Source organism: Phaseolus vulgaris, chromosome 9, assembly GCF_000499845.2.
Source record: "Phaseolus vulgaris cultivar G19833 chromosome 9, P. vulgaris v2.0, whole genome shotgun sequence".
NCBI lineage: Eukaryota > Viridiplantae > Streptophyta > Magnoliopsida > Fabales > Fabaceae > Phaseolus > Phaseolus vulgaris.
The window spans coordinates 26307263-26333729 of record NC_023751.2 but is presented as its reverse complement, the minus strand read 5'-3'; the positions used below and the strand labels follow the sequence as shown (position 1 = coordinate 26333729).

Here is a 26467-nt window from a genome sequence, read left to right as displayed (position 1 = left end):
ATTCGCAATTAATGGCTGACCGCCCAATTTATCTTGCTCGGTTTTACAATCGCAAGAAATGGCCGAACGCCCGCTCATACTTATTCAATTAAACATCGCAAGAAATGGCCGAACGCCCGCTCATACTTATTCGATTAAATATCACAAGCAAAAGCCGAACGCCAACCAAACTTGTTCGATTTAGCAAATAACCGAGTTCCCAATATTACTCGTTTGATTTTATACGTTATCAGTGGCCGACCGCCTAACTTCAACAACACTCGAATTAACGAAAACAATTAACGCCCAATCGCCTATGCTTTACTTGTTCGATTAACATCACAATAAGTATGGCCGAGCGCCTGATTCAATTAAAGGCCGACTAGTTAACTTGTCAAATTTTATGCAATGAAGATTGAACGATATATTAATAAGCAGAAAATGGGTGATACATCAATAAACAAAATTAAGAGACCACACACCGGCCTCGGAGGAAGTTAAAAGTCAAGAAAAGGCCACAACCTAATCTTCAATCTCCACACACTCCCCCTCCTCGGCCCCCGCCTCCTCACCCCGAGCCTCGGCCTCCCCCTCCTATGTCCCGGCCGGTCCACCTTCTCGAGCAGCCAAGGCAGCCGCTTCAGCGCTCGGCATTAGTCGACCCTGGTAAACCTCGCAATCAAGGTCAAAGCTACCAGCGGCTGGCGGCCCGCCATAAAGGGCGTGCGCTTGGCGCATGGCTTTCTCAAAACACTGCTTCAGCAGCTCCTCGGCCTCCTCATAGTTCTCATCAAGCTCGGCCTCAGCTCGATCTTTAGCAGCTTGAAGGGCGGCCACCTCAGCGACCGAGGTCGAAAGCTTTTCAGCCCTCTCCTCAACCAACTTCTTCAGTGCATCTATCTCGGTAGCCGCCCTCGCCTTCTCAGCCTCCAGCTGGCGCCTCAACTCCACGGCCTCGTTCTGCGCCAACTCCTTTTCGGTCGCCTCCTTGGCAATCTTGGTCGTTAAGTCAGTGTTGGCGGCTAAAGACTCCTTCAGATCTTGGGTGGCTTCCGAGAGTTGGTGCTCCAAGTGGGACACGACATCCACATGTCGGTCTCGTCCTTGGAGACCATGCTGAATGTACCGCCCTGGTAGTCGGAAGTGATGACGTGGCATCCAGCTACAGTATAAGCGTGTTGACAAGGCGCCAGGTTGGCAGAAGGGAAGGAAGTCGGGGGGCTCGTGAAGTCGCCAGTTATTAAGTTGGCGTGTTCCGATCTCCAGCATACCAGAATCGGCGATCACCGGGTTGAAGATGAAGTTGCCAGATGTAGACTCAGGCGACCTAGTGATTGGAGATCGCCAGAGCGAGCACATCGCCAGAGATGAAGGTGGTGCAGATTATGAAGGCAGCCGGCGAGACCACAGGGAAGGTGTATGAAGGCACCCTAACTCGCCAGTTCCAGTAGAGATCGCACTCCCAAGTTAACTATGTACTGGGCAGTACCATGCATAGGTAACTTAGTAAAACGAGAGTAGAAGCAGCGCCCAAGTCAAGGAGGCTCCAGATGATGGCACGTGTACGACTAGATGCGAGCCACGTGTCCAAGTCTGTAACTGCCAGGAGAGAGAAAGTAACCAGGTATATAAGAGTTCTCAACGAACTTTCTGAGGTACGCACGTTCAGCTTATACTCTTTACGCTTGCGAGTTCTAGAGCTTACTGTGAGAGAGGATTTGCACGGTTCTTGTTCTCTTAATATTTGGTGATTCGGTCACTGACTTGGGCGTTGGAGTGCGATCGGCCGCAGCGGCGCCGCTCTGTTTCTTTGCAGGTTCTTAAGGTGGATCTCGAAGAGGAACGGAGGTGTGAAGCGGTGCACGCGTCGATCCTTTGACGAGGCAGTTTCCAGCGTTCTGGTCAACAGGCAGGATCACTGAACAAGAACGACCGAGCGGCACATCAGCTCAAAGCCGCTCCTCAGGAGGTCCGAGGGAGAAACTTCTCGGAAGGACTCCCGGGATTCATCCGGAAGCGCCAGACGAACCCTCCTTGAGAACTGATAACTACTCCCCAAAAGGTCGAAGGGAGTGGGCTTCGGATGGACCCGGGCGAGAGCTGGGAGAGGGTGGCGCCACCTCGGCCAACCCTCGACGAGGAGGAGGCGTTGGCATGGACCCGGGCGACCGGGTGGTGGCGGCAATGTTGCTAACGTCCCTCGGACGTTTTTTGGACTTGTGGGTTGGGCCAGCCGACCCCTTGGACTTATGAGAAGGGCCAGCCACCCCTTCATCACTCGGCGGCGGTATCACTTCCAAGCTTCGACGACCCTTGCGATCGGCCGCCTTCTGTCGGTGCTTGTCGAGTACACTAACGACGCTCGGTCGTTCGTTAACCATGATATCTGCAAAACAAAGCAAACAAATTAAAAACAAGTTAAAGCGGATAAACCGACCGACTGACCGACTAAGACAAACCAAGAAACGTACCCCTCACGGCCGCCCAACGCGTAGACTCGGCATACGCACCAATCAACTCCCGGCACGGAAGCCTCCTCGGGAGGGCGTCAAAAACGGCAAGGACACCCAGCTCGTCCTCACCCTCCGTCGGCCTCGGCCACTCCTTAAAATCACAAGGTCGCCGAGTCCAATAAAGGCGGAACCTAGACCGACCGGTCAAATAAAAAAAAAGGAGGTTGCCTCAGGCCGGATCACGACTTTCACAAACCTCTCCTTGAAGCGTTTATAAGAGAGAGCGAAGAGATAAAAAAGCACACTACCAGGCCGGCCGGCTAACGAATGCCAAGCAGCCTTTTTGGCAGGGTGGGAGTTATAATAAGAAAGAAAACACGAGGCGGAGGGGTGAAGACGCACAATGTCACACAGCAAGCGAAAGGCTTGAAGGGATGCCCAGGTATTTGGGTGAACCTGGGTGGGAGCAACGTTGAGTGTCTGAAGGACGCCCATCGTAAACTCATCAAAAGGAAGAGAAACAAAAAGGTCAACAAAAAAACAAGTGTACATGTAAAAGAAGGGGGGACCGGAACCAGGCCGTCCCATACACACTCTCTCGGCCGCCCTACAAGGTAGGATGCTAAAGTGGGAGGAATACTCCTCCGCCTTTAGAATCGGTTGCCTGAGCAAAAAATTTGCCACAGACTCCTCGGTCCCATAGGCAGAAGAAATATCCATCACCCTAGGATCCACCCAACTAAGATCCTCTAGGGGGACGGCCATCAAAGGCGAGCCCGATTGGTCAACAGCGTTGGCCGGGGCATCCTCCCTCACAACCTCCACCTAGGGCGGCGCCTCGACCACCCCAACCGAAGCGGGGTCGGTGGTGAATGAGGAAGAGGAAGAAGAAGAAGAGGATGATGAATCAGAAGACTCCCTCGAAGAAGAGTGACCGACGGGAGAAGACGGGTCACCCAAGGGAGGGGGGAAAGACGAGGCTCGCAAGACATAACTAACCTCGGCTGATAAGCTAAACTGGGCGAGGGAGGATGGCTAAAAGGTCACCCGAATCTTGGAGCTAAGGGCGAGAAGTCACTTGGCTATCAACTTGCGTAAACAAAGAAAACACAAGGTTTTGGCACTGTAGAGAACCCCTATTTATAGGGCCCATGGGCCTCGGAATTCGAAGCGACGAACCAATCTCAACCGTTAGATCTCTTAGATCCAACGATCCACAAATGATCCCGCCCAAAAAATCCCTCATCAATGCACATCATGTCACGCCACCTAGTCACGTCACACCTCGAGAAATGAAACGACCGCACGCTCAGAGGAGGCCGGCTGACACCCATCATCAAAAACTCATCGGACATACCCAAAATGTCTGCCCTCGAGCCTGGGGGGCAAGTGTACTGGCATAGGCGAGGCCGAGGTCCACCTGGCTGACCGAGGCCGAACCCACTTGGTCGATACCTTAAAAGACTTCACCGAGACCTTAGAAGACCTGGCCGAGACCATTGGGATTTGGCCGATGGCCGACCCATACCATGGAAACTTGGCCGACGGCCGAGCCCGACTACAGTTAACGCTCAAACCAAGATCAGTGAAGTTAACCCATCATCAAGAATTAGGTAATATAACCTTAAGCGGTATCCACCTCGATAAATGGGCCCAACAAGGCAGGCCCACTAGAATAATATAAATAGCACGTATTCCAAGGAGCAAGGTATGTCATTTATTACTGTTCACCTACCTGAGAGCTGACCACCCGCTTTACTGACTTGAGCGTCGGAGTGCCTTCGCAGGTACCCCCACCATCCGGTGTTCAGCCGAGGCCGAGTGCCGAAGGAGAAGCAGGAGGACGAAGAGAATCCCAACTCACCATCCAGTCACCTGACCGACCGAAGAAAGGAAGAGAAGACTTCAATAGTTCTCTAGGTCCCATCTCCCTAGCAGGAACATAACCCAATTGGGAGAACAAGAGGTGTAGGAAACATTAGATGAGGCAGTTGTCAAGGAGAAACATCCTGAATCTTATTTTCATGTCATCCTTGCGTGTAATAGTCATTATCATGAGTGGCTAATTCTACCATTTGGGATTGGAAGTAATTTGTTCAAACTTATGTATTGAGGTAATATTTGAATATAATATTTTGTTCTTGATTGATTATTGGTATTGTTGTTTTGTTTCTAGTTATTGATCTAGAATCATAAATCTGACTGGAAAGTATTTTTATGGTTTTGACCAAAACAATAATACTTAACATATTTGAGTGCTAGGAATAGACTTGAAATGTTAATTGCTATCAAAGTCTGAGCTTGATTCTAAGTTGTTTTTATAAATATTCGAGGAATCGATATTTAGGAAACATCTTAATAATTTTATATACGAGGAATCGATATAAATGAATTTTATACGGACATCAATATCACTCAAATAACATAATGTTACCATGCTAATCAAAATACATAAAAGTGAGAGAGATGAAACTTAATCCCTACTTTTCCAAATTGAAGTAACCAGTTCTTTACCTGTTTTCTGATTAATCATTGTTAAGAAAACCACTTTCAACACATTTTATTGTTCTATTTTATATTTAGCTAATATTTTACTTGAATATTCAATTGTTCCTTGTGGGTTTGATATTCATCCTTAGGGGCACATTATTACTTCTGACAACGCGGTGCACTTGTTGTAAAAAGTCATCATATATTAACTAAATTACATACTATTTTAGAGACTAATAAATTATTGGTATCTAAATTAGTTTATATTATTGATATATAGTTTCTAAATTGAAATCCAATTAGCTACCAAGGTTTTAGCTACCAACTTTAGAATCTAAATAATTGGTAGCTAATTAAATACCAATTTAAAAATTATTTATGAATAATAAAAACTAATTTAGATACAAATAATTTGTTAGTCTCTAAAAGAGTATCTAATTTAGTCAATATAACAACTAATTATTTTTTTGTCTCTAAAATTTGTTTCTATGTAATGATTTTCTAGTGGTATAGGTTAAAGTGTACTTTATTTTCTATGTCCACCATTAGACATAGATTTGCCTTTTATGCGTCTGACTTAGAGTTAGATCTTAAGTCTGAGTAATCTTGTGTATTCTTCGTACTTTTCTTCAACTTCGGACAACTTATCATCACGTTCCTTAATCATCTACATTAATATCAAACAATCATATGATGATGTTCCTTCTTTTGGTAGGTAGATCTTCTACTCGATCCTTTTGTTTAAGCATTTGCTTAACAACTTGGATATTACCTTATTTGTTGAGTTCTCAGACTCATCTTTGAAAGTATTGCCTTCTTCTCTTAGAGCTTTCTAAACTTTATTTTCCTTTAGTTTGAGTTGGGTCTACTTTGAGGTAAACTTCGATGAAAACCTTGGTCATACGATGTTGATGATTTCTTTTGCTCACAAACTTAGAGATGCACCTCATGCACTCTCAAAAATCCTAGAAGCTCATCCCACGTGAGTTTATTTAGGTAACAAGCCTCTGCAATGGTCTTTGTCTTGGGCTTAAGACCTTTAGCATGTTATCCAACAAACTTAAGTTTATATGAGCCTTAAAGAAACTCTGTTCGAGAGCTTCTATCTCATTTAGAATAACCTATATTCTTCCAAACATGTCATCCATAGTCTGGCCATCCATTATGGTGAAAGACTTGTATTGACATGTAAGGGTGACAACTTTTGGGAGTTTGATTTACAATATCATACTTGAAATAAAAAATACTTAACTTCTCTAACTTTTTGTAATGTAAAGCATAACTAGGTCAATTTGCAGAGAACACATTTTTATTATATTCAATCTTTAGTATTACTCCTCTAAAAATTAATTGGGGATTTAGAGATATAATATAGTAAAATGCAAATTCAAAATGTAACATATGTGAAAATCGAAATCAAGAAGATGAAAGAAACTTAATCCACAAATTCAAGAACCAAACAATCCTTTTATCATAGTTCTCTAAAGATTCACATTCAAGTTTTAATAATTAACCGATTCAATTAATTAATTAAACCAATTATGCGAACCAAATCAAGATATCATTTAATCTAATCTATATTTAGTTATCAAATCAAGATTCAATAGATTCCTAAATTAATTCTAAAAATAAAGACGCAATTTGCAATCACAATGAGTAAAACCAAAATTAGAGAAGAGAAGAACAAACTCAGAGCTTTAAACGATTAGTACAAAACTCAATTTAACTTGTTTGATCTTGATTCCCTTAATTGATCCTCGAGATTTAGTTCTCCATGAAAGAAGAATAACAAACAAATTTTAGAGAAAAAAGAGGAGAAGAGAAAAATTCAAAAGCAGAAACATAGAGAAAAGAAAAATGAAGAGACCATTCCTAAAACTCTTAAATTTAGTAAAATGAATTCTTAAGAATTGTTTAGAGAACAATTAAGAAATATATATGCTCCGAAGTATGATAGAAATATGAGCCTAAACGTTGCCTTTAATTAAGTGCATAAGCTCAATTACAAAAGTTTAAACTAAAATAAGAAAACTTGAATTCACATGGATTCTTTTACAAAAGTTCAATAAATATGCCTTAACTTTAATAATCATAAAAAAATAGAAAAAGAACTTCAAAGCCAACAAACCATATATTTTGAATCCCTATAAACTTAGAATCCAATGAAACTAGAATGAGCCAAAAAATAATATTCACATAATGTTGGGAAAAACGGGTAATTTTCCCACTAAAACAAAACCCTAACAGAGCTACCCGACAAATAATATTGAATAAATAAAGCGGAATAATAAAAGAGATAAAGAGGAAAGAACACACCCGAAAATTGTTAACGGAGTTCGGCCTGTTTAGCCTAATCTCCGAGCACAGCAAAAACAGCTCACTTTTATTACTATGAGAGAAGATATTACAAATTGGGATATATAACAGTGAAGGAGAAGAGTTTAATTTATAACCCTCAAACCTCCTTCCCAAACAATGAACCCACCGATGTGGGACTTGGGATTAAGCCAAAATCAACAAATCTCCACCTTGGCTTAATTTCAAGTCCCACCTAAAACAAATCTTCTCACAACATAACAAAAACAAACTTTACAGTGCTTCAAATTTGCGCCTCCGGGCGCCAACTTCAAATGTGCAAAATATTAACCAAGTCTAAACAATATTCAAACGTGGCCCTTGTAACCACCTTGCCTTGTAGCGAACATCTTCTTTATTAGAAAATTCTTCTTTCTTTGCAAATACCCATTTGCACCCAATTGCCTTCTTACCTTTTGGTAATTGTGCCAACTTCCACGTCTTGTTCTTCTTCAAAGACTGCATCTCCTCTTCCATCGCACCCGCCCAATTACCACTCTCTGAACTCATAATGGCTTTTGGGTAAGTGGATGGAATGTCATCAACAACTGGAAGTGCATAGGCAACCATATCCATGAAACGAGCAGGCTTCTGAATATCTCGTCTCTGTCTTCTAACTGCAATTGGCGCTGATTGTTGTTGAGATTCTTGGGTAGGAACCTCTTCCTCATCTGACTCTTCTTCTGCCATAGGAGAGTCACTTGTGGTATTTCGTATTGGGATCACCACTGTCGGCTCAAACTCCACCTGCTTCCGGGCACACTCCACCTGTTGCGGAGTACTATCAGCTCCTTCTGGATTTACCTTCTTTAACATGGCAGATTCATCAAAGGTAACATCCCTGCTGATAATCGTCTTGTTTGCCTCTAGACACCACAAACGGTATCCCTTCACTCCAGGACTAAAGCCCATGAAAAGAGCCTTCTTTGCCCGTGGATCCAACTTTGATTCAATCACATGATAATATGCAATAGAACCAAAAACATGCAAATAATCATAATCAGTTGCAGGTTTTCCAGACCATACCTCTAACGGGGTTTTGCCATCTATAGCAGATGATGGCAAACGATTGACGAGATGTTGAGCGTATGTCACAGCCTCAGCCCAAAACTCTCTGCCTAACTCAGCATTAGACAACATACAACGAACTTTCTCCACAAGTATCTTGTTCATACGCTCCGACACCCCATTCTGCTGTGGTGTTTTTCTAACAGTGAAGTGCCGAACTATGCCACAATCTTGACATACCTTCAGGAACGGATCACTCTTGTATTCTCCTCCATTGTCTGTTCGGAGAACCTTAATCTTCCTTCCTGTCTGGTTTTCAACTTCAGCTTTCCACTTAAGGAAAATTTCAAGCACATCATTTTTGTTCTTCATAGTAAACACCCAAACTCTCCTGGAAAAATCATCCACAAAAGTGACAAAATAATGCCTACCTCCGATTGACGGAGTCTTGGCAGGTCCCCACACATCTGAATGCACATAATCCAGAATACCCTTAGTATTGTGAATTGCAGTGCCAAACTTCACTCTTCGTTGCTTTCCCAGAACACAATGCTCACAAAATTCAAGTTTGCAAGCCTTCGTACCTTTCAACAATCCTTGCTTGGTAAGAATTTGCAAGGATTTCTCTCCAGCATGTCCCAACCTCATATGCCACAACTTCGTTGCCTCAGCATCCTTCTTAGAGCTAGAAGTTGTTGCCGCTACTGTCCCCACCACTGTACTACCTTGATAGTAATACAAATTGTTCTTCATCACGCCTTTCAACATCACCAGTGCTCCTGAAGTTGCTTTAAGAATTCCATCTCGCATCGTCACAACTAGGCCTTTAGATTCTAAAGCCCCCAATGAGATGAGATTCTTCTTCAACTTTGGCACGTACCGTACATCCCGCAAAATTCTAGTGGATCCATCATGATTCCGCAGCTTGATTGAACCTATCCCATCTGTCTTACATGGATTATCATTACCCATGTAAACAACCCCGCCATCAAGTTCTTGAAATTCAAAGAACCAATCCCGAATGGGACACATATGATAGGTACAACCTGAATCCAATATCCACTCATCTGGATACGATGATGCTGAAAGCGAGACAATTAAAGAGATATCTGATTCCACGTCACTTTTGCATTCTGCAACATTTGCATCTTGTGGAGTCTTCCCTTTCTTCTGCAGTTTTGGACAGTCTTTCTTCCAGTGTCCTTTCTCATGACAGAAAGCACACTCATCTTTGGCAACGACTCGACCTTTAGACTTAGACATCACTCTTCTCTCCTTTGTTTGGCTTTGCTGACGACCTCTTGCCACCAATGCTTCTTCTGATGTCGTTGATTTGGTTCTCATCTTATCCTGCTTTCTCAATTCATGACTATATAAAGCAGAACAAACAACATCTAACGACACATTCTCCTTCCCGTGAAGGAGCGTAGTCTCCAAATGTTCAAATTCATCAGGAAGAGATGATAACAACATCAAAGCCAAATCCTCATCCTCAAACTTCACATCTAAATTCAACAGGTCTGCTACTAATTGATTAAACATAGTGATGTGTGCATTCATAGTAGTACCTTGTTGGTAGTCAAATCGGAACAACCTTTTCTTCATCAGGAGCTTGTTCTGACCACTCTTCTTCAGAAACTTGTCCTCCAATGCCTTCCACAGTTTGTGTGCAGAAGTCTCGTTTTTTACAGCGTACTTCTGCTCTCTGGACAAGCAGGATCGAATAGTTCCGCATGCCAACCGGTTGATGATGCTCCAATCTTTCTCCTCTACCTCTTTTGGTTTCTCTCCTTCAATAGCAATATCAAGACCCTGTTGAAAAAGAGAGTCCAAGACCTCTCCTTGCCACATGCCAAAATGTCCAGTGCCATCAAATATTTCCACCGCCAATTTCAAGGTGGACACCGGGAACCTCGACCATGATGAAGAGGAGCCCGACACTCTGGATACGTCCTTGGCTTCTTCTTCTTGATTTGCCATTACAAACTCAAAATATAATATTCAATATTACAAATAATTTCAAACAACCCAAGGCGAACCTTCGGCTCTTGATACCACTTGTTGGGAAAAACGGGTAATTTTCCCACTAAAACAAAACCCTAACAGAGCTACCCGACAAATAATATTGAATAAATAAAGCGGAATAATAAAAGAGATAAAGAGGAAAGAACACACCCGAAAATTGTTAACGGAGTTCGGCCTGTTTAGCCTAATCTCCGAGCACAGCAAAAACAGCTCACTTTTATTACTATGAGAGAAGATATTACAAATTGGGATATATAACAGTGAAGGAGAAGAGTTTAATTTATAACTCTCAAACCTCCTTCCCAAACAATGAACCCACCGATGTGGGACTTGGGATTAAGCCAAAATCAACACATAACAGATTATGATCTAAACAATGAACATAGGTCAAATAAGCTAAGAATACAAAAATTAAAGTAAATATGAACAATGAAACAAATTTATTACTATTGAATGAAAATGAGTTAAAAATTAAAAATAAAGCATATGAAGAGTGCATTCACTCTGTAAATAAAACTTTGAATGTGTGTACAAAATAAAGAAACTCTAATATACCTTGGAAAAGATCGACAAATTTGAGTTTCTCTTGAAACTTAGAAGTTTTAAGAAATTTTTCCTTCTTCTGTTTCACAGTTTAGAAGATGCTTTCATCACCGTCTCCCACTAAGACTCGTTCTTGATCTTTAGTCTAACTTCCTTCTTTAGTAAGCAAGTCCCAATATCAACATGATATGTTGCTGCATGGTATAATTTATTATCATGATTAATTATACTAAACATAAACATAAAACGTAAAATAATTTAAAGTATATATGAAACACTTAAAACAACCTATAAAATAGTTAATAATAATGTATTAGATTTTAACACATAAGAGATTATCTGGTGATGATATTATAAATTAAAAATTAATTTAAAACTTAGTGATGCTACTTATAGTGAATACTCAAAAATCAATAATGTATTAACATTCATGGTTGAGTTTAGAGTTTATTGCATTTATGATACAAATTCAATATTATTAACTAATTAGTGTTATTTTAGCAATATTTAATAATATTTATTTTCTTGTAGTGTGATAAATTAAATTAAAAGTTATGTGTTTGTAAAAATTTCTTATATGCAACTTTAATTTATAATTAAGATTGATCGTAACTTGAATGTAATTATTTCATTAAATTGCATAAAATTGGTGATGAAAATTTATAATGTAAGTAAATTTTAAATTATATTGTCGATCTCATCACTTGGAAATAATTGTGCTTCCGTATATGATGTTGTAGTAATTAGTTGCTTGTTTTAACAGTTAGAAATAATTATTTCAAATTATTTTTATACAATTTTTATTTAAATTTAATTACGTGCTTATTAACATTTTTTTATAATAAGAAGTGATTATGTAAGACGTTATAACAAGCTTTCTAAAGAGGTAAGACATATTCCATATATGACTGAACCAGGAAAGTTAAATAAATTTAGAATGATATATCATTTTGCTGTTGGAAAATGGAAAAAAAAATTACTATTGCTAATGCCATAATTATTGTTCGTGAAAAAAAAAGGAAGAAAAAGTAGTCACATAAATTAGTGACAAATGTCACACAAGCCAAAAAAAAGGAATTGTGACATAGAAGACATGTCAAAATTAAATTACTCAAATATCTTTTTAATTCATATAAAGAAGTTTCCCTAATTTTTCATTCTTATGGACCTGTGAGATTGAAGTTTCTAGTTTACAAGCTTTTATTTGGGCCAGTTAGATCTGAGTATTTTAGGGCTTATTTGGGATGATTTTTAAGGCTTTCTGCACCCCAAAATTACTAATTGCAGTCCCACTAAATGCCTCTTTAATTACATATCTGTTCTCTTTTATTGTGCAGTCTTTGAGAAAAAGAAGAAAAATAGAAAGAATTATTATGTATAATTCGTTCTGGAAAATATTATATATGTTCTTATATATATTCTGCAAAGTTTGTTCTAGCTAGAAAGCTCATTTTGAAAAACATCTCATATATTTCAGAATATTTGTTTCAAAAAACCATGTTTTTCATTTTAAAATACATTTTATAATACATTTCATATGTTCTAGAAATTTTGTTCTAAAAATTCTGTTTCAAGAATCATATCTCAAAATTTTTGGAAAGCTTGTTTCAAAAGATCTCCTGAACATGTAATTCGGAAGTCACCTTTATAATATAAAAGTGTGCTTTTAAAATTTAGAGTTGGTGCAGTTATAAATTATGAGTTGCTGGAAGACAAAATCACTTTTATGCTTTGTTTGGATTAGGGAGTGGAAAGGAGGAAGTGAATTTGAGATGATTTGGAATGAAAGTGTAAAGAAAGTTATGATGTTTGGATTAAGGTAAATAGAATGAAAAGTGTAAATTTTTTTTATAAAAGTTTGTGAATGATGTAATGGGTGTGATTGAAATTATATATTTTTTAATTGATAAAAATGTAAGTTTACAAATTTATCCTTACATTTAAAAATGGTTAAAAATTAATTTGATATATTTATTTATAAATTATAATTATTTTTAATTAAAATATTATTTAGATATTTATAATTATAAATATTTGATAATTTTTTTTATATTAAATAACATTATTATTTTTATCTTTACTTTTTTAATTAATATAATTATTATATAAAATTATTTTTTAATTATTAAAAAAATATTTATTTTTACTATTATTTATATTTATAATTTATTATATATAATATGATTAATTATGTTTTTTATAATAATAATTTTTTTATAATGTTTATATTTTTTAATTTAAATTATAATTAAATTTTAAATAAAAATAATAATTTAAATTTAAAATAAAAAGATAAAAAAGTAAATTAAAATTATATATATATATATATATATATATATATATACCACTTTTTTATGGAAATGTTTTTTAAATTTGTGTGCTTTTTTTTATTAGGTGAATTTCTGCGTTTATAATTGTAAATAGTATTTTTATGTTTTTCTCCGCCTGAATATAAACACAGCCTTAATAATAAGTTTCAAACTTTTCTAACATTTATGATCAGTTTTTAATTTTTTTAAAGAAGTTATTTTAGCTTTAAAAATATATTTTTTCTCTCTAAACTTTTAGTTTCAAAATGAATTATTTAAAAAAGTTATCTATTACATCTTAAATTCAATTTAAGTTTATATTTGAAGGATAAACTACCATGATGATAATGATTTATCAAATATAAAAAATATGTTTCGGAAAATTATAAATCAATTTACAAATAATTTTTTTAAATTAAAAAACACGAAAAACGTTTTTAAATTAAGTTAAAAGCATTTAGCTATGTTTTTTCTAACACGTTTTGTTTTTAAAAATAAAACAAAAACAAAAAATTCGCAACTATGGCCTTAACTTTTTATATTTAGTGTTAGTTTATAAATGAATTTCAAATATTTAGAATATATTGTCTCAGCGCAATTGTTTCATATTTCATTGCTTATATTGATTAATTAATATATTTTGAATGACTTATTTATTAAAACTGTATTGGTAGGCTAAAACCGAGAACTGCATAGTAAACAACTAAGAGATGTTGGGTTAAAACCGAGAGGTTTAGACTGAAAGCGAAAAAGACATACAAAACAAAAATATAAATATTATATAAAAATAAGAGCCCAATTAGATAAAAATTTACAAGAGGGGTGCACAAATAGTAAAAAAGGTGTAGAAAGAAAGCCCAAGAGTAAAGGGGAAAGCCCATTAAAGAAACCTTATAAATAGGAGTTCAGAGTAAGAAAGAGGTAAGAGTGATTTTATCTAATGAATATTAAACCATTTCTGACTTTGGCATCGGAGCGACTTGCAGGTACCCCCCACCTGTCGTGAGGAGAAGCCGAGAGCACCTGCCGTGAGGAGAAGCCGAGAGCATCTGCCGTGAGGAGAAGCCGAGAACATCTGCCGTGAGGAGAAGCCAAGAGTACCTGTCATGAAGAGAAACCAAGTGTCCAGCCCAAGACAGTGTCCGGCCCAAGATTGAAGGAGTTGCATGAAGAATTAATCTTGTTAACCTATTTCGAGTGTTCTTGGTCCCAGTTGTAAGAACATTTTGGCGCCCACCGTGGGGCCGAGGGTTAGTTGAAAAGGGTTAAAGACAAGATGAGTCAAGGAGGAGAGCAAGGTGGAGATCGGGAAGACAATGTTATCATGCCAATGGCAATGTTGGTCCAACTACAAAAAGAATTCGAGATGTTAAAAAAGAATAATGAAGAAGAAATAAGTATGTTGAAAGCCGAAAATGCACATATGAGAAGAAAGTTACAAGAGGAAACAATTTTGAACTCATCTTTTGAAACCGTCCAACCTAGAGCACAAATGAATGAAAGACTTCATCATAACGAAAGTTCCCAAACCAAGAGGAGATTGCTTGAAAACTCTGGGGTTTTTACAGGAGCATCCTCTAGAAAGCATCCGTTTTATGATGTTATAGTTGATACCCCATTACCCGACAATTGAAAGAATTTGACGATTGACAAATACGATGAAAGTACAGACCCTGATGAACACATTGCAATATATACCACTCAGATCAGCTTGTATACATGGAATGATGCTGTAATGTGCAGGGTGTTCCCTACGACGCTGAAAGGTGCAGCATTAAGTTGGTTCACGCGCCTACCACCTTTGAGTGTTGATTGTTTCGATACATTGGTGGAAAAGTTCGGTGCTCAATTTGCGACTAGTCGCCCTCATCATTTAACATCAATTGCTTTAGTGAACATAAGACAAGAGAAGGGGGAATCATTAAGAATGTTCATGGAGCGCTTTGGAAAGGTCGCCTTGGGTATTCGAAATCTCAGCCCAGAGGTTACCATGCATCATATGATAACAGCCTTAAAGCCGGGACCATTTGCCGACAGCCTTTGCAAAAAACCTGCAACTAATCTGGATGAATTAAGGCAGCGAGCGTCAAAATTTATGCAAATGGAAGAACTTAGAGAGTTCCGAAACCAGGCAAGGATTGATGGAAGTGAGAAGAAGGTGATAGAAAGAGAAAGCGGACCTATGGTCAGAAGAGCCCGAGAAGAATTCAGAAGCCGAAAATTCCAACAATACACACCTTTGAATGCAAACAGAGCAAGAGTTTTACAAGAAGCTATGGCAGCAGAAATAATACCACCACCAAGAAAAACACGAACACCAGAAAGAGCGGATCATACCAAGCATTGCGAGTATCATAAAAATCATGGCCATCATACAGGAGAATGCATTGGGTTGAAAGATAGAATAGAAGAATTGATTCAAGCAGGGCAGTTGAAACGCTTCGTCCAAGGAGGAAATGCGAGAATAAGTCTAAGTCCTGAGAGAGGATCGAGAGGGGGAGAGATGGGACAGAGAAGAGTGGAAAGATTTGAAAGAAGAGATGAAAAGAGAGTTGAAAAAAGAGATGATAGAAGAGATGGAAGGCCAGAAAGAAGAAGTGATAGGGTTTATCAAAACACCCAATCAGTAAGGCGGAGTAGGGAACGAAGTCTGGGTAGGCCGGTCAGAGGATTTATAAACATAATTTCAGGAGGTTTTTCAGGAAAGGAATCCTCATCAGCAAGAAAACAACATTGGAGAAGTATCAGAACCATTAATCATATTTTCAAAAGAAGAACCTTGCCACCAATGCTTTTTACAGATGAAGATTTTCAAGAGATTGATCCTGATCACGACGGCCCTATGGTAATAACGGTAGAAATAGCCGAATACGCCGTTATGAAAACCTTAGTTGATCAGGGGAGTTCAGTTGACATTCTCTTTTGGGATACTTTCAAAAGATTGCATCTAAGAGAAGAAGATATTGTACCTTTCCGAGAACAGACCATTGGCTTCTCGGGGGAAAGAGTCAATACTAAGGGATACATTGATTTGATGACCACATTTGGAAGAGGTAATAAAACTAAAAAGATCAAAATCAGATATTTGGTGGTGGATGCTTCTACATCGTATAATGTGTTATTAGGACGATCCTCTTTGAATAAACTGGGGGCAATAGTTTCAACACCACATTTGGCTATGAAGTTCCCAACAGAAAAGGGGAAGGTAGCAACGGTCTATGTCAATCAGAAAGATGCTCGGGAGTGTTATGCAGCAGGTTTAAAGATGAATTTGAAAGCAAACCATGATACTGAAAGAATGGTGGCAATGGCCGATTTGGACCCGAGAATAAATGACGAAAGGATATAACCAAAAGAAGAGACCACAACTGTGGTATTGGGTCAAGACGAGAAGCAATGCACTTATGTAAGTGGAAATTTGCCCAAAGAATTGTTGAGTAAATTCATCACAGTGTTACATAGCAACAAAGATTTATTTGCTTGGAAACCATCCGATATACCTGGGATTGATCCGAAAGTAGTCTGTCATAAATTGTCTGTATGTCGAGAAGCAAGACCGGTATCTCAAAAAAGAAGAAAGTTGGGAGAAGAAAGACGAAAAGCAGCAATTGAAGAAACTGAGAAGTTAATGCAAGCTGGTTTCATAAAAGAGGCTCAATACACAACATGGTTATCCAATGTAGTACTTGTCAAAAAACCGAATGGAAAATGGAGAATGTGTACAGACTATACAGACTTAAACAAAGCTTGCCCGAAAGATACATATCCATTACCCAACATAGACCGATTAGTGGATGGGGCGTCTGGACAAGAGATGATGAGTTTTCTTGATGCCTATTCGGGGTATAATCAAATACAAATGTATGAACCAGATGTTCCAAAAACAGCTTTCACCACAGATACCGCGAATTATTGTTATAAAGTCATGCCTTTTGGTTTGAAGAATGCTGGAGCAACATATCAAAGGTTGATGGACAAGGTGTTCAAAGATCAAATCGGAAAGAACATGGAAGTATATGTTGATGATATGGTTGTGAAATCAGGGGAGATAGAGAAACACTTGGAAGACCTTGAGGAGGTGTTTGCACAAATAAGAAAATACAAAATTCGGCTTAATCCAGAAAAATGCGTTTTTGGGGTGAGAGGTGGAAATTTCTGGGCTTCATGTTGACAAACAGAGGTATTGAAGCAAATCCTGATAAATGCGAAGCAATAATGAAGATGGGAAGTCCAAAGAATTTGAAGGAGGTACAAAGACTAGTGGGAAAACTGAACTCATTATCAAGATTTCTACCAATTCTGGCCGAAAAAACCAAACCAATAGTAAACTTGCTAAAAAAATCCGAAACCTTTGAGTGGAATGAGCGATGTGAGCAAGCCTTTTCTCAAATCAAAACTATAGTGGCCGAACCACCAATCTTGGTTAAACCAGTGTTAACCCAACCTATTATAGTCTACCTAGCAACCTCGACTGAAGCCATATGAGCGGCCTTGATACAGGAAACCCCAGAACAAAAACCGATATATTTTGTGAGTAGATCCCTATAGAGCGCCGAAACCAGATATCCCAAGATTGAAAAAGTTGCCTTAACCCTGGTGTATGCTGCGAGACGTCTTCGACCATATTTTCAGAATCATCAGATAATTGTGAGAACAGATTATCCAATATCTAATATTTTGAGAAAACCAGAACTTGCAGGTAGAATGGTGACGTGGTCGATGGAGCTATCAGAATATGGAATCAAGTATGAACCAAGAGGACCGATCAAAGCCCAATCCCTTGCGGATTTCATTATTCAAATGCCGACAACAACACAGCAGGAGCAATGGACATTGTATGTAGATGGCGCATCAAGCAAAAGAGGAAGCGGAGCAGGAATAGTACTTGAAGGACCAGATAACTTCCAAGTGGAGATGGCGTTAAGGTTTGAGTTCAGAACATCCAACAACCAAGCTGAATATGAAGCTCTTGTTGCAGGGTTACTATTAGCCAGAGACAGGGAGTCGAAAATGTCATTTGCAAAAGTGACTCTCAACTTTCGGTGGGACAGGTGCAGGGACAGTATTAGGTAAAAGATCCATTATTGATGAAATATTGTCATAAAGTGTTAAATATTATGCAATGTTTTAATAAGGCCGAAATGAAATATATTCCAAGAGAACTAAACATGAAAGCAGACTCATTATCCAAGCTAGCAAGCCAACAACGACAGGGGCAACATAATTCCATCATACAACAAACTCTTAGTCAGCCAACAGTGAGTTTGGAAGAATGCTTCAATATTGCAACCTCAAAAGATGAATGGATAAAGACGTACATAGAAGTAATAAAGGGCCAAGAACAAGGAGTTGAACCGGATGCAAAAATGGTAAAGAAAGTAGTTAGTTTTGTGTTAATTGGTGATGAACTATACAAAAGGGGATACTCTATGCCTTTGTTAAAATGTCTTTCAAAAGAACAAGCTGAATATGTAATTAAAGAACTCCATGAAGGAATTTGTGGGCTACATTGCGGAGCTCGAACAATGGCAACAAAGGTTTGTAGAGCTGGTTACTATTGGCCAACAATCCGAGAAGATTGTGAATTTTATGTTAAAGCATGCAAAAAATGTCAAGAATTTGGAAGTTTAAATCACATACCAGCACAGGAGTTGTGAGAAATTGTTTCCCCATGGCCATTTTCAAAATGGAGAATTGATATACTTGGACCATTCCCACTTGGACGAGGAAAAACCAAGTTCATGATAGTGGCTGTCGACTACTTTACAAAGTGGATAGAAGCAGAAGCATTAACTAAGATAACAGCTCAACAGGTCCAATCGTTTGTATGGAAAAATATAATATGTCGATTCGGAATCCCACACACCATTATAACTGACAATGGCCGACAATTCATTAACAAAAAACTTATGGAATTTTATGCAGATTTGGGAATCAAGTCAACAAGCACGTCGGTTGAACATTCGCAAACAAATGGACCAGCAGAAGCCGCAAACAAGGTTATTCTCGGACAGTTAAAGAAGAGGTTAGGAAGTGCTAAAGGTCTATGGGCTGAGAAGTTGCCAGAAATATTATGGGCATACAGGTGCACACCACAAACATCAACAAGAGAAACACCATTCAATCTCACGTATGGAACAGATGCAATGTTACCAGTAGAAGTTACTGAACCAACATTACGAAGGCAAATGGAAGATTGGAATATCAACAATGAATGCTTAAGAACTGACCTTGATCTTATTGAAGAACTCAGAGAACGAGCAAAAATAAAGGAAGCAGCAATAAAAAGAAGAGCAATGAAGAGGTTTAATGCAAAAGTAAAGTTAAGAGATTTTAAGGAAGTGGATTTGGTCTGGAGAATGCGCATCGATGCTCGGAAAGATCCACGACATGGAAAGTTGGCATCCAATTGGGAAGGACCATTCAGGATAATGGAAAACTTACACAATGGAGCTTATAGATTAGAAACTCTAGAAGAAAAAGTGATACCAAATACATGGAATGCGAGTCATTTAAAGTTCTATTTTAGTTGAGACAGAAGATGTAAGCAAAAAACTTTTGTATGCATACTTATCATCCAATCAAGAAGAATTATCAAGTAACATCATCTTATTAGACTTTCATTCTTTTCTTTTCAGTCTTGGATGTTTTCACTACAGGTGAAATCCCTCCCGAAACAATACTTACTACTTTTCGGTCTTGGATGCTTTTCACTTCAGGTGAAATCCCTCCCGAAAAAATTTACATCATTCTTTTCGGTCTTGGATGTTTTCACTTCAAGTGAAATCCCTCCCGAAAAAATTGTTTGACATAATTCTTTTCGGTCCTGGATGCTTTCACTTCAGGTGAAATCCCTCCCGAAAAAACTATTTACGTAATTCTTTTCGATTCTTACCTCAATCTCTCAACTAGCTCACAAGACATCTTCAAGCAACGGATATAAAACCGAGAGGATCACATCATCTAATTCAAACCTCGGCAACTAAAGGAAAGAGTTAGAACTATCCAAAATAAATTAAAAGTCAAGCCCCAAGCTGGTCCGCGTTTTTGGTTAATCTCCTAACAATTGCACAGAGTGGGAAAAATCTCCATTTTACACTATAAAATAAAAGCCGAAAAGTAGTTTTTTGGTTTTCACGTAATAAAAACCGAAAAGTAGTTTTATGGTTTTCAAGTAATAAAAACCAACCTCTTGTTACTTTAAGGTGATACAAACCCAAAGGTAGCAATTTTTTCAAGGCAATAAAAACCGAAAGATAGACTTATTGCTTGAAGGTAATAAAAACCGACTAGTAATCTTATTGCATTTGTAATTTCGCATTTAAAGCATTTAACTAGAATAACCGAAAGCACAGTCCCAATAGCGTAAGACTGAAAGGTTTATCATACAACCAAGAGGACAAAACCGAGAGGTTCTGATAACATTCAGTAAAATGCCGAAAGTAAGAGTCATAACGTAATATCTAATAAATAACAAACAATGACTCAAACTAAAAAAGGGGAACAATAATCTTTAATTTCTGATAAGATTCCAAGAGGAGATTACAAAAAGGACGCAAACTTCCATATAAAAGATCAACATTTCAAAACCAAATCATTCTCGTCATGTAAACCGAGAAACTATAAACAAAACATTAACGTCTATATCCCCCTAATTTTCGATATTGATATCTTCAGCATCATTATCCGGAATCTCATTAGCAGGAACTAATTCACCATTATAAAAATCCTTCCTAACATCAAAATTCCCTTTATCAATAGGAATCTTGTAAAAATATTTTGCTTGTTGAAGAGCCTTCTCAAAACCAAGCTTATGTTGTTCAAAGATAAAGCTTTCGGCTTCAAAAACATTAGTCCTCAGCTGATTTATCTCCTCATCCATAAGTTTGATGGTGTTTTTGTCAGAATCATTTGCAGAAGATAACGCCGATACCTTTTCGTTCAAGACTTGATTTTCTTTACACAATTCAACATTCTCTTCACTAGATTTCAAGTTCTCATTCTTCAAATCGGAAATTTCCTTTCCAAGACCTTTTATTTCAACTTCTCGTTCCTTTTTCTGCTTTTTTATCTCTTCTAACTGCAAAGATAAAGAGCTCATTTTTTCTTTATACTCAGCAAAATCATTCTTCAATTTGTCAAACTTAGATAAAGCCACACAGTTTCCATTCTTCTCCTTCATCATCTTTCCAATCAAAAGATTTCTACTTGACAACTCAATAACAGAATCTGCCAATGAAGCAGCATCCATAGTCTTCAGCATGTTGTAAGACGATTCACCGAAAGACGTTTGAACAAACTTTGCATATTTAGTTGTAGCACTAAATATCGTTTCCGAGAGAGGTTCGGAAGAAACATTTTCACCATGGTGATGGCGCCGAGAAGACGATTGCGACCTCTTGCTATTTCTATCACGTTTTTTCGATTTCTTCGAAGGACCGACAACATCAACATTACTTATCGGTTCAACCACTTCAACATTCACAACAGGTTCCACGACTTCTTCCACCACAGGATTCACCACATTCTCACCACGGGGAGTTACATCACCCACCTTGTTCAGCAATTTCGAAAAGTAAGATCGAGCTTTCGGATTAGTGCTTGCCATCAAAGCTGAAAATCAATAAAAAATTTAGCAAAGTTAAAAAACTTATCCTATAAAGCAGGAAAATGTGGAACAACCACGTACCGATAAAATCTTCTCGAGGATTTGGTGAAGTGTACAGTTGTAGCAAGGCGCGAGTGGGAACCTAGTACGAGAGCCGACTAAAAGCTTCGATAACATGACGATCGGCCGCACCCATTGAGTGAAACGACATTGAGTTAACCTTCGCAGGATCCTTTGTCCAGTACAGAGGAAACCTTGGAGAATCTCCATCAAAAAAATACTCTCTTCCTACAGGCTCTATTAGAATTTTAAAAAAACTCCCCTTAAAATCTTTGTATGATGATGTAAAAGGTTTAAGGAAACAAACATTGGATTTACTGATAAGGGATAACCACCCTGGCCGTTTCCCAGGCCGAGAGCTGTAATAGTACAAGAAGGAAGCAGGACTGGGAGAAAGCGATAATAATTTACACAAAATGCTAAATGCTTGCATCGCTGCCCAACCATTCGGATGAAGTTGAGTAGGCGCAACATTAAGAAAGTTAAGAACGCCTATTTGAAAGTTGTTCAAAGGCAACCGAATATGAAGATCTCTAAAAAAGCAAGCATAAAAATAAAAAAATTCATAACTATCACCCTCTCGGCCATGACAAACATTATCGGCATCTCCAACACGCCGAAAAGAAATAATATCATTTTCAATGTCAGAATAATAAATTTGAGAATGGGAAAGAAAACTACGAAGTTCGATAGCAGAACGGTACTTCAAAAAATACTCTCGGACTTTAGGATTAACCCATTGGTAACCTGGACGAAGATTTTTCTGAGGCAATACAATTCCGAATTCTTGAGGAGCATCAACAGTCGGTGCTCCATTTGAATCATTCATACAAGAAGGAGTAGCAGATGAAGACTTCGAGTCTCGATGATCTTCTTCTCGCACCACTCGCCCAGTTAATTCACCACCCGCGCTCGAAAAATCATCAGAAGCAGAAAAACTTGAAAGAGACATATTACCTTTGCAAGAACTGATTACAGATTGAAGATGAGCTCCTTTTCTCAATAGGCAACGAAGCACACATTCGTAAAGGTTTGAAAGAAGAACCTATTTATAACCCAAAAATACACCCTAGAATTCGAAACGTTGCAAGCAATATGAAACCGTTCAAAAATTTATAATCTAACGGTTAAAACAACAAATTCACGTCAAATCAATTAAACTCAGCAAACTAAAGCACAAAAACCGAGGCACTTAATATCAAATCAAATCAAATGTCAAAATTATTATATTTTATTAAGACACAAATATTTTGTAAGCTTAAAGTATTTCTGTCTTGGGGGGCCAGTGTACTGGTAGGCTAAAACCGAGAGGTTCAAGCCGAGAACTACATAGTAAACAACTAAGAGATGTTAGGTTAAAACCGAGAGGTTTAGACCGAAAGCGAAAAAGACATAAAAGAATAAAACAAAAATATAAATATTATATAAAAATAAGAGCCCAATTAGATAAAAATTTACAAGAGGGGTGCACAAATAGTAAAAAAGGTGTAGAAAGAAAGCCCAAGAGTAAAGGGGAAAGCCCATTAAAGAAACCTTATAAATAGGAGTTCAGAGTAAGAAAGAGGTAAGAGTGATTTTATCTAATGAATATTAAACCATTTCTGACTTTGGCATCGGAGCGACTTGCAGGTACCCCCCACCTGTCGTGAGGAGAAGCCGAGAGCACCTGCCGTGAGGAGAAGCCGAGAGCATCTTCCGTGAGGAGAAGTCGAGAACATCTGCCGTGAGGAGAAGCCGAGAGTACCTGTCATGAAGAGAAACCAAGTGTCCAGCCCAAGATAGTGTCCAGCCCAAGATTGAAGGAGTTGCATGAAGAATTAATCTTGTTAACCTATTTCGAGTGTTCTTGGTCCCAGTTGTAAGAACAAAAACAATTATTCGTTATCTTTTATTTCTTTTATCAAGTATCCATAAACACACAAATATTTTTATTTTTATTTTAAATCGCGTGACTTTTTAAGGACCTCACCTATTTGTTTATGTGGATATATGGTTCATATAAGAGGATATCACTTATTTGGATTTAGGGTTTTGTGAGAAAGAGAATGAGAAGATATAGATATGAACAATACATATTCTTTCTCCTTTAAATTAAAAAAAATAAATTAAATAAATTTAACTAACACAAATATTTAAATAAAATTAAATAATAATAATTAATAATTAATAATAAAATGAGATGACAGATAATTGTTGTTACTTGAGGTCCCATAGAGGTCCCTACGGATATTTTTAATAATATTTTAAGGTTATGATACAAATTTGTAATGAAAGAATATATGATAAATAAAATTACATAAAATAAAAAAATAAAATATATATTTTATTTATAAAAATGTTATAAAAAATGGTCTGCTTTCTTTTACATTTTTCTCTTTTTCCTTCTATTTGTGTCATCTGTCCAGTGATGCATTCTAAACATAAAGTGCACCATAATCATTTCCCATTAAAACATATCCATTCTCTTGTTTCACCTAATACAATACCCTTTTATGGAGTTTATATTTGAAGTACGAAAGTGCAGCCACAAGATTAATTAATTAAGTATTGATCCATAAAAAGGAGGTCAAAATATGATACATTACAACAAAAGAAAACAAAAGATGATTATTATTCTCTATCAATGCCACCTTTAGAGGACATGAAAGAACATACATGATTTCTATAGCAAGAGACACAAATTCGTGGAGCATCTGTTTTTATTCTTAAAAAGTATACCTAGTCTGTGTTTTTATCACATTTCTGAAGAATGATTCGGCAGTGTGATTATTTTATTAAAGTACCCTTCTCCATCATCTCAAGTGTATAATATAATAACATATTCATGTATCTGCCATCTTTAGGACTTCCTCCCTCAGATATATTCCATACTTTTTTATAAGAGCACAAATGAAACACTTGAACCAAAATAAGCATTGCCCTCTTTCAAATTATATATATATATATATATATATATATATTAAGAAATAAGCTTTAAAATCTAATTTAATCTTAAAAAACTAATTTATGTGACGAAATTTATATATTATAATTTTATTTTATTTTTAATTTAATTTTATCTAATTAATGTAAAATCTTTAAGACACGTAATCACATTTGATGACTAATTACTTTAACTGTGAAACTATATTTATAGATGGTTAGAATTAATTAACTGATAATAATTAAAACGATAAATATCGTTTGAATGGATTGATACTATATGAAGAAGAAAGTTTTAAATTTAATTCAACTTTAAAACTGTCTTTTAAGTAATTTGTATGATAAAGTTTATTTACAGATACTTATGTAATAATTTAACATTATATTATGTAGTTGATATGACGTATCTAGTCAGGGATAAAAATATTATTATTAATTATTTTAAATTTCTTGCTGTACTATTTTTTAATTATATTCGCAAAGTGATTGCCATAAGTATGTACATGAAAAGGAGATGTAACGGCGGAGGAAGCAGATATTCTGGACGAAGTGAAAAGAAACCAAAGGAAGGAAAAGATTCTTAAGATTTTGAAATTTTTTTACCAAATTTGTTTAAGTACTTCAATTTCACATCTAAGTAATCTCCTTTCTTATTGGGTTTACTTATTTTGAGATAAAGTAATATCTTTAACCATGTCTTCCTTACTTAAATAAATATTAAATCTTGATTAATAGACTCTTGAAACTTTTTATGGAAGATTTTGATTATGAATCTACCAATACACATCCACGGAAGCACTAGTTCTATACACATAGAGAACCAAGGTTCAAACTTCTAAATGTTTGAATACTCATACCTTCTTATCATCATTAGTAGTAAGAAATAACATTTTTATGATGTCTTATCTAAATGGGGTAAAAAAGCGATGTTTTAAAAATGTATCTTGCAATACATCTTAAATTGGTTACAAAACTAATTCATATAATATAATGTTTAAATATTTTATATTTTGTTTTCTTTTATATATTTTCTTAATAACCAAAAATGAAATTTTTTGTCCTACGCGACCTGAAAATTGTAGTTATTAAAGGATATGGATACCAACGTTATAGAAAAATGTTAATATTAATTGTGTCTTTTCTAATTCTTAGTTGTTTCTCTTTATAGAGAGGTTAATAACCTTTATTTTGTCTTTGTGTTTGTTATGATATTTTTATTGATTGATTTTTTTTTTTTGGCTAGACCTAAGTGTACATCTTGTATATATTCAAACTATTTGTTCTGATTCAATACACAATTAAAGAGATATTCATTCTCATATCATTTGCATTCCTTTTACTCTTTTGTTCATCTTTGTTCTCTTTTGTTCATATCTTTTCTATTTTATAATATGCTAAGCCTATATATATTAAAGGAGCAGCTCCAAGTCTTGGTTTATTTTTCTCTTCCAACACTTCTACTCATCTAAAAGCCTTTTGTGATAGTGATTGGGGCACCTGCAATGATTCAAGATAATCAGTGACTGGTTTTAGTGTGTATCTTGGGAATTCTCTCATATCCTGCAAATCAAAGAAGCAAAGCACGATATCAAAGAATTCTTGTGAAGCTGAATACCGGGCAATGACCACTGTTACATGTGAAATTCAATGGCTAACTTATCTTCTTCAAGATCTCAAAGTTTCTTTTGAGCAACCATCTATTTTATATTGTGACA

At 36.9% G+C, this 26467-nt stretch overlaps 2 protein-coding genes across 2 annotated transcripts; both read left to right on the top strand.

Moving 5' to 3' along the window:
- Window positions 1-14897: 14897 nt before the first annotated feature.
- Window positions 14898-16511, top strand: LOC137822340 (uncharacterized). Its single transcript, XM_068627222.1, has one exon. The coding sequence runs from the start codon at window positions 14898-14900 to the stop codon at window positions 16509-16511; it is 1614 nt and encodes a 537-aa protein (XP_068483323.1).
- Window positions 16512-18330: 1819 nt separating this feature from the next.
- On the top strand, window positions 18331-18819 carry LOC137822338 (uncharacterized). The gene has a single exon (XM_068627221.1). The coding sequence runs from the start codon at window positions 18331-18333 to the stop codon at window positions 18817-18819; it is 489 nt and encodes a 162-aa protein (XP_068483322.1).
- The last annotated feature ends 7648 nt before the right edge of the window (window positions 18820-26467 follow it).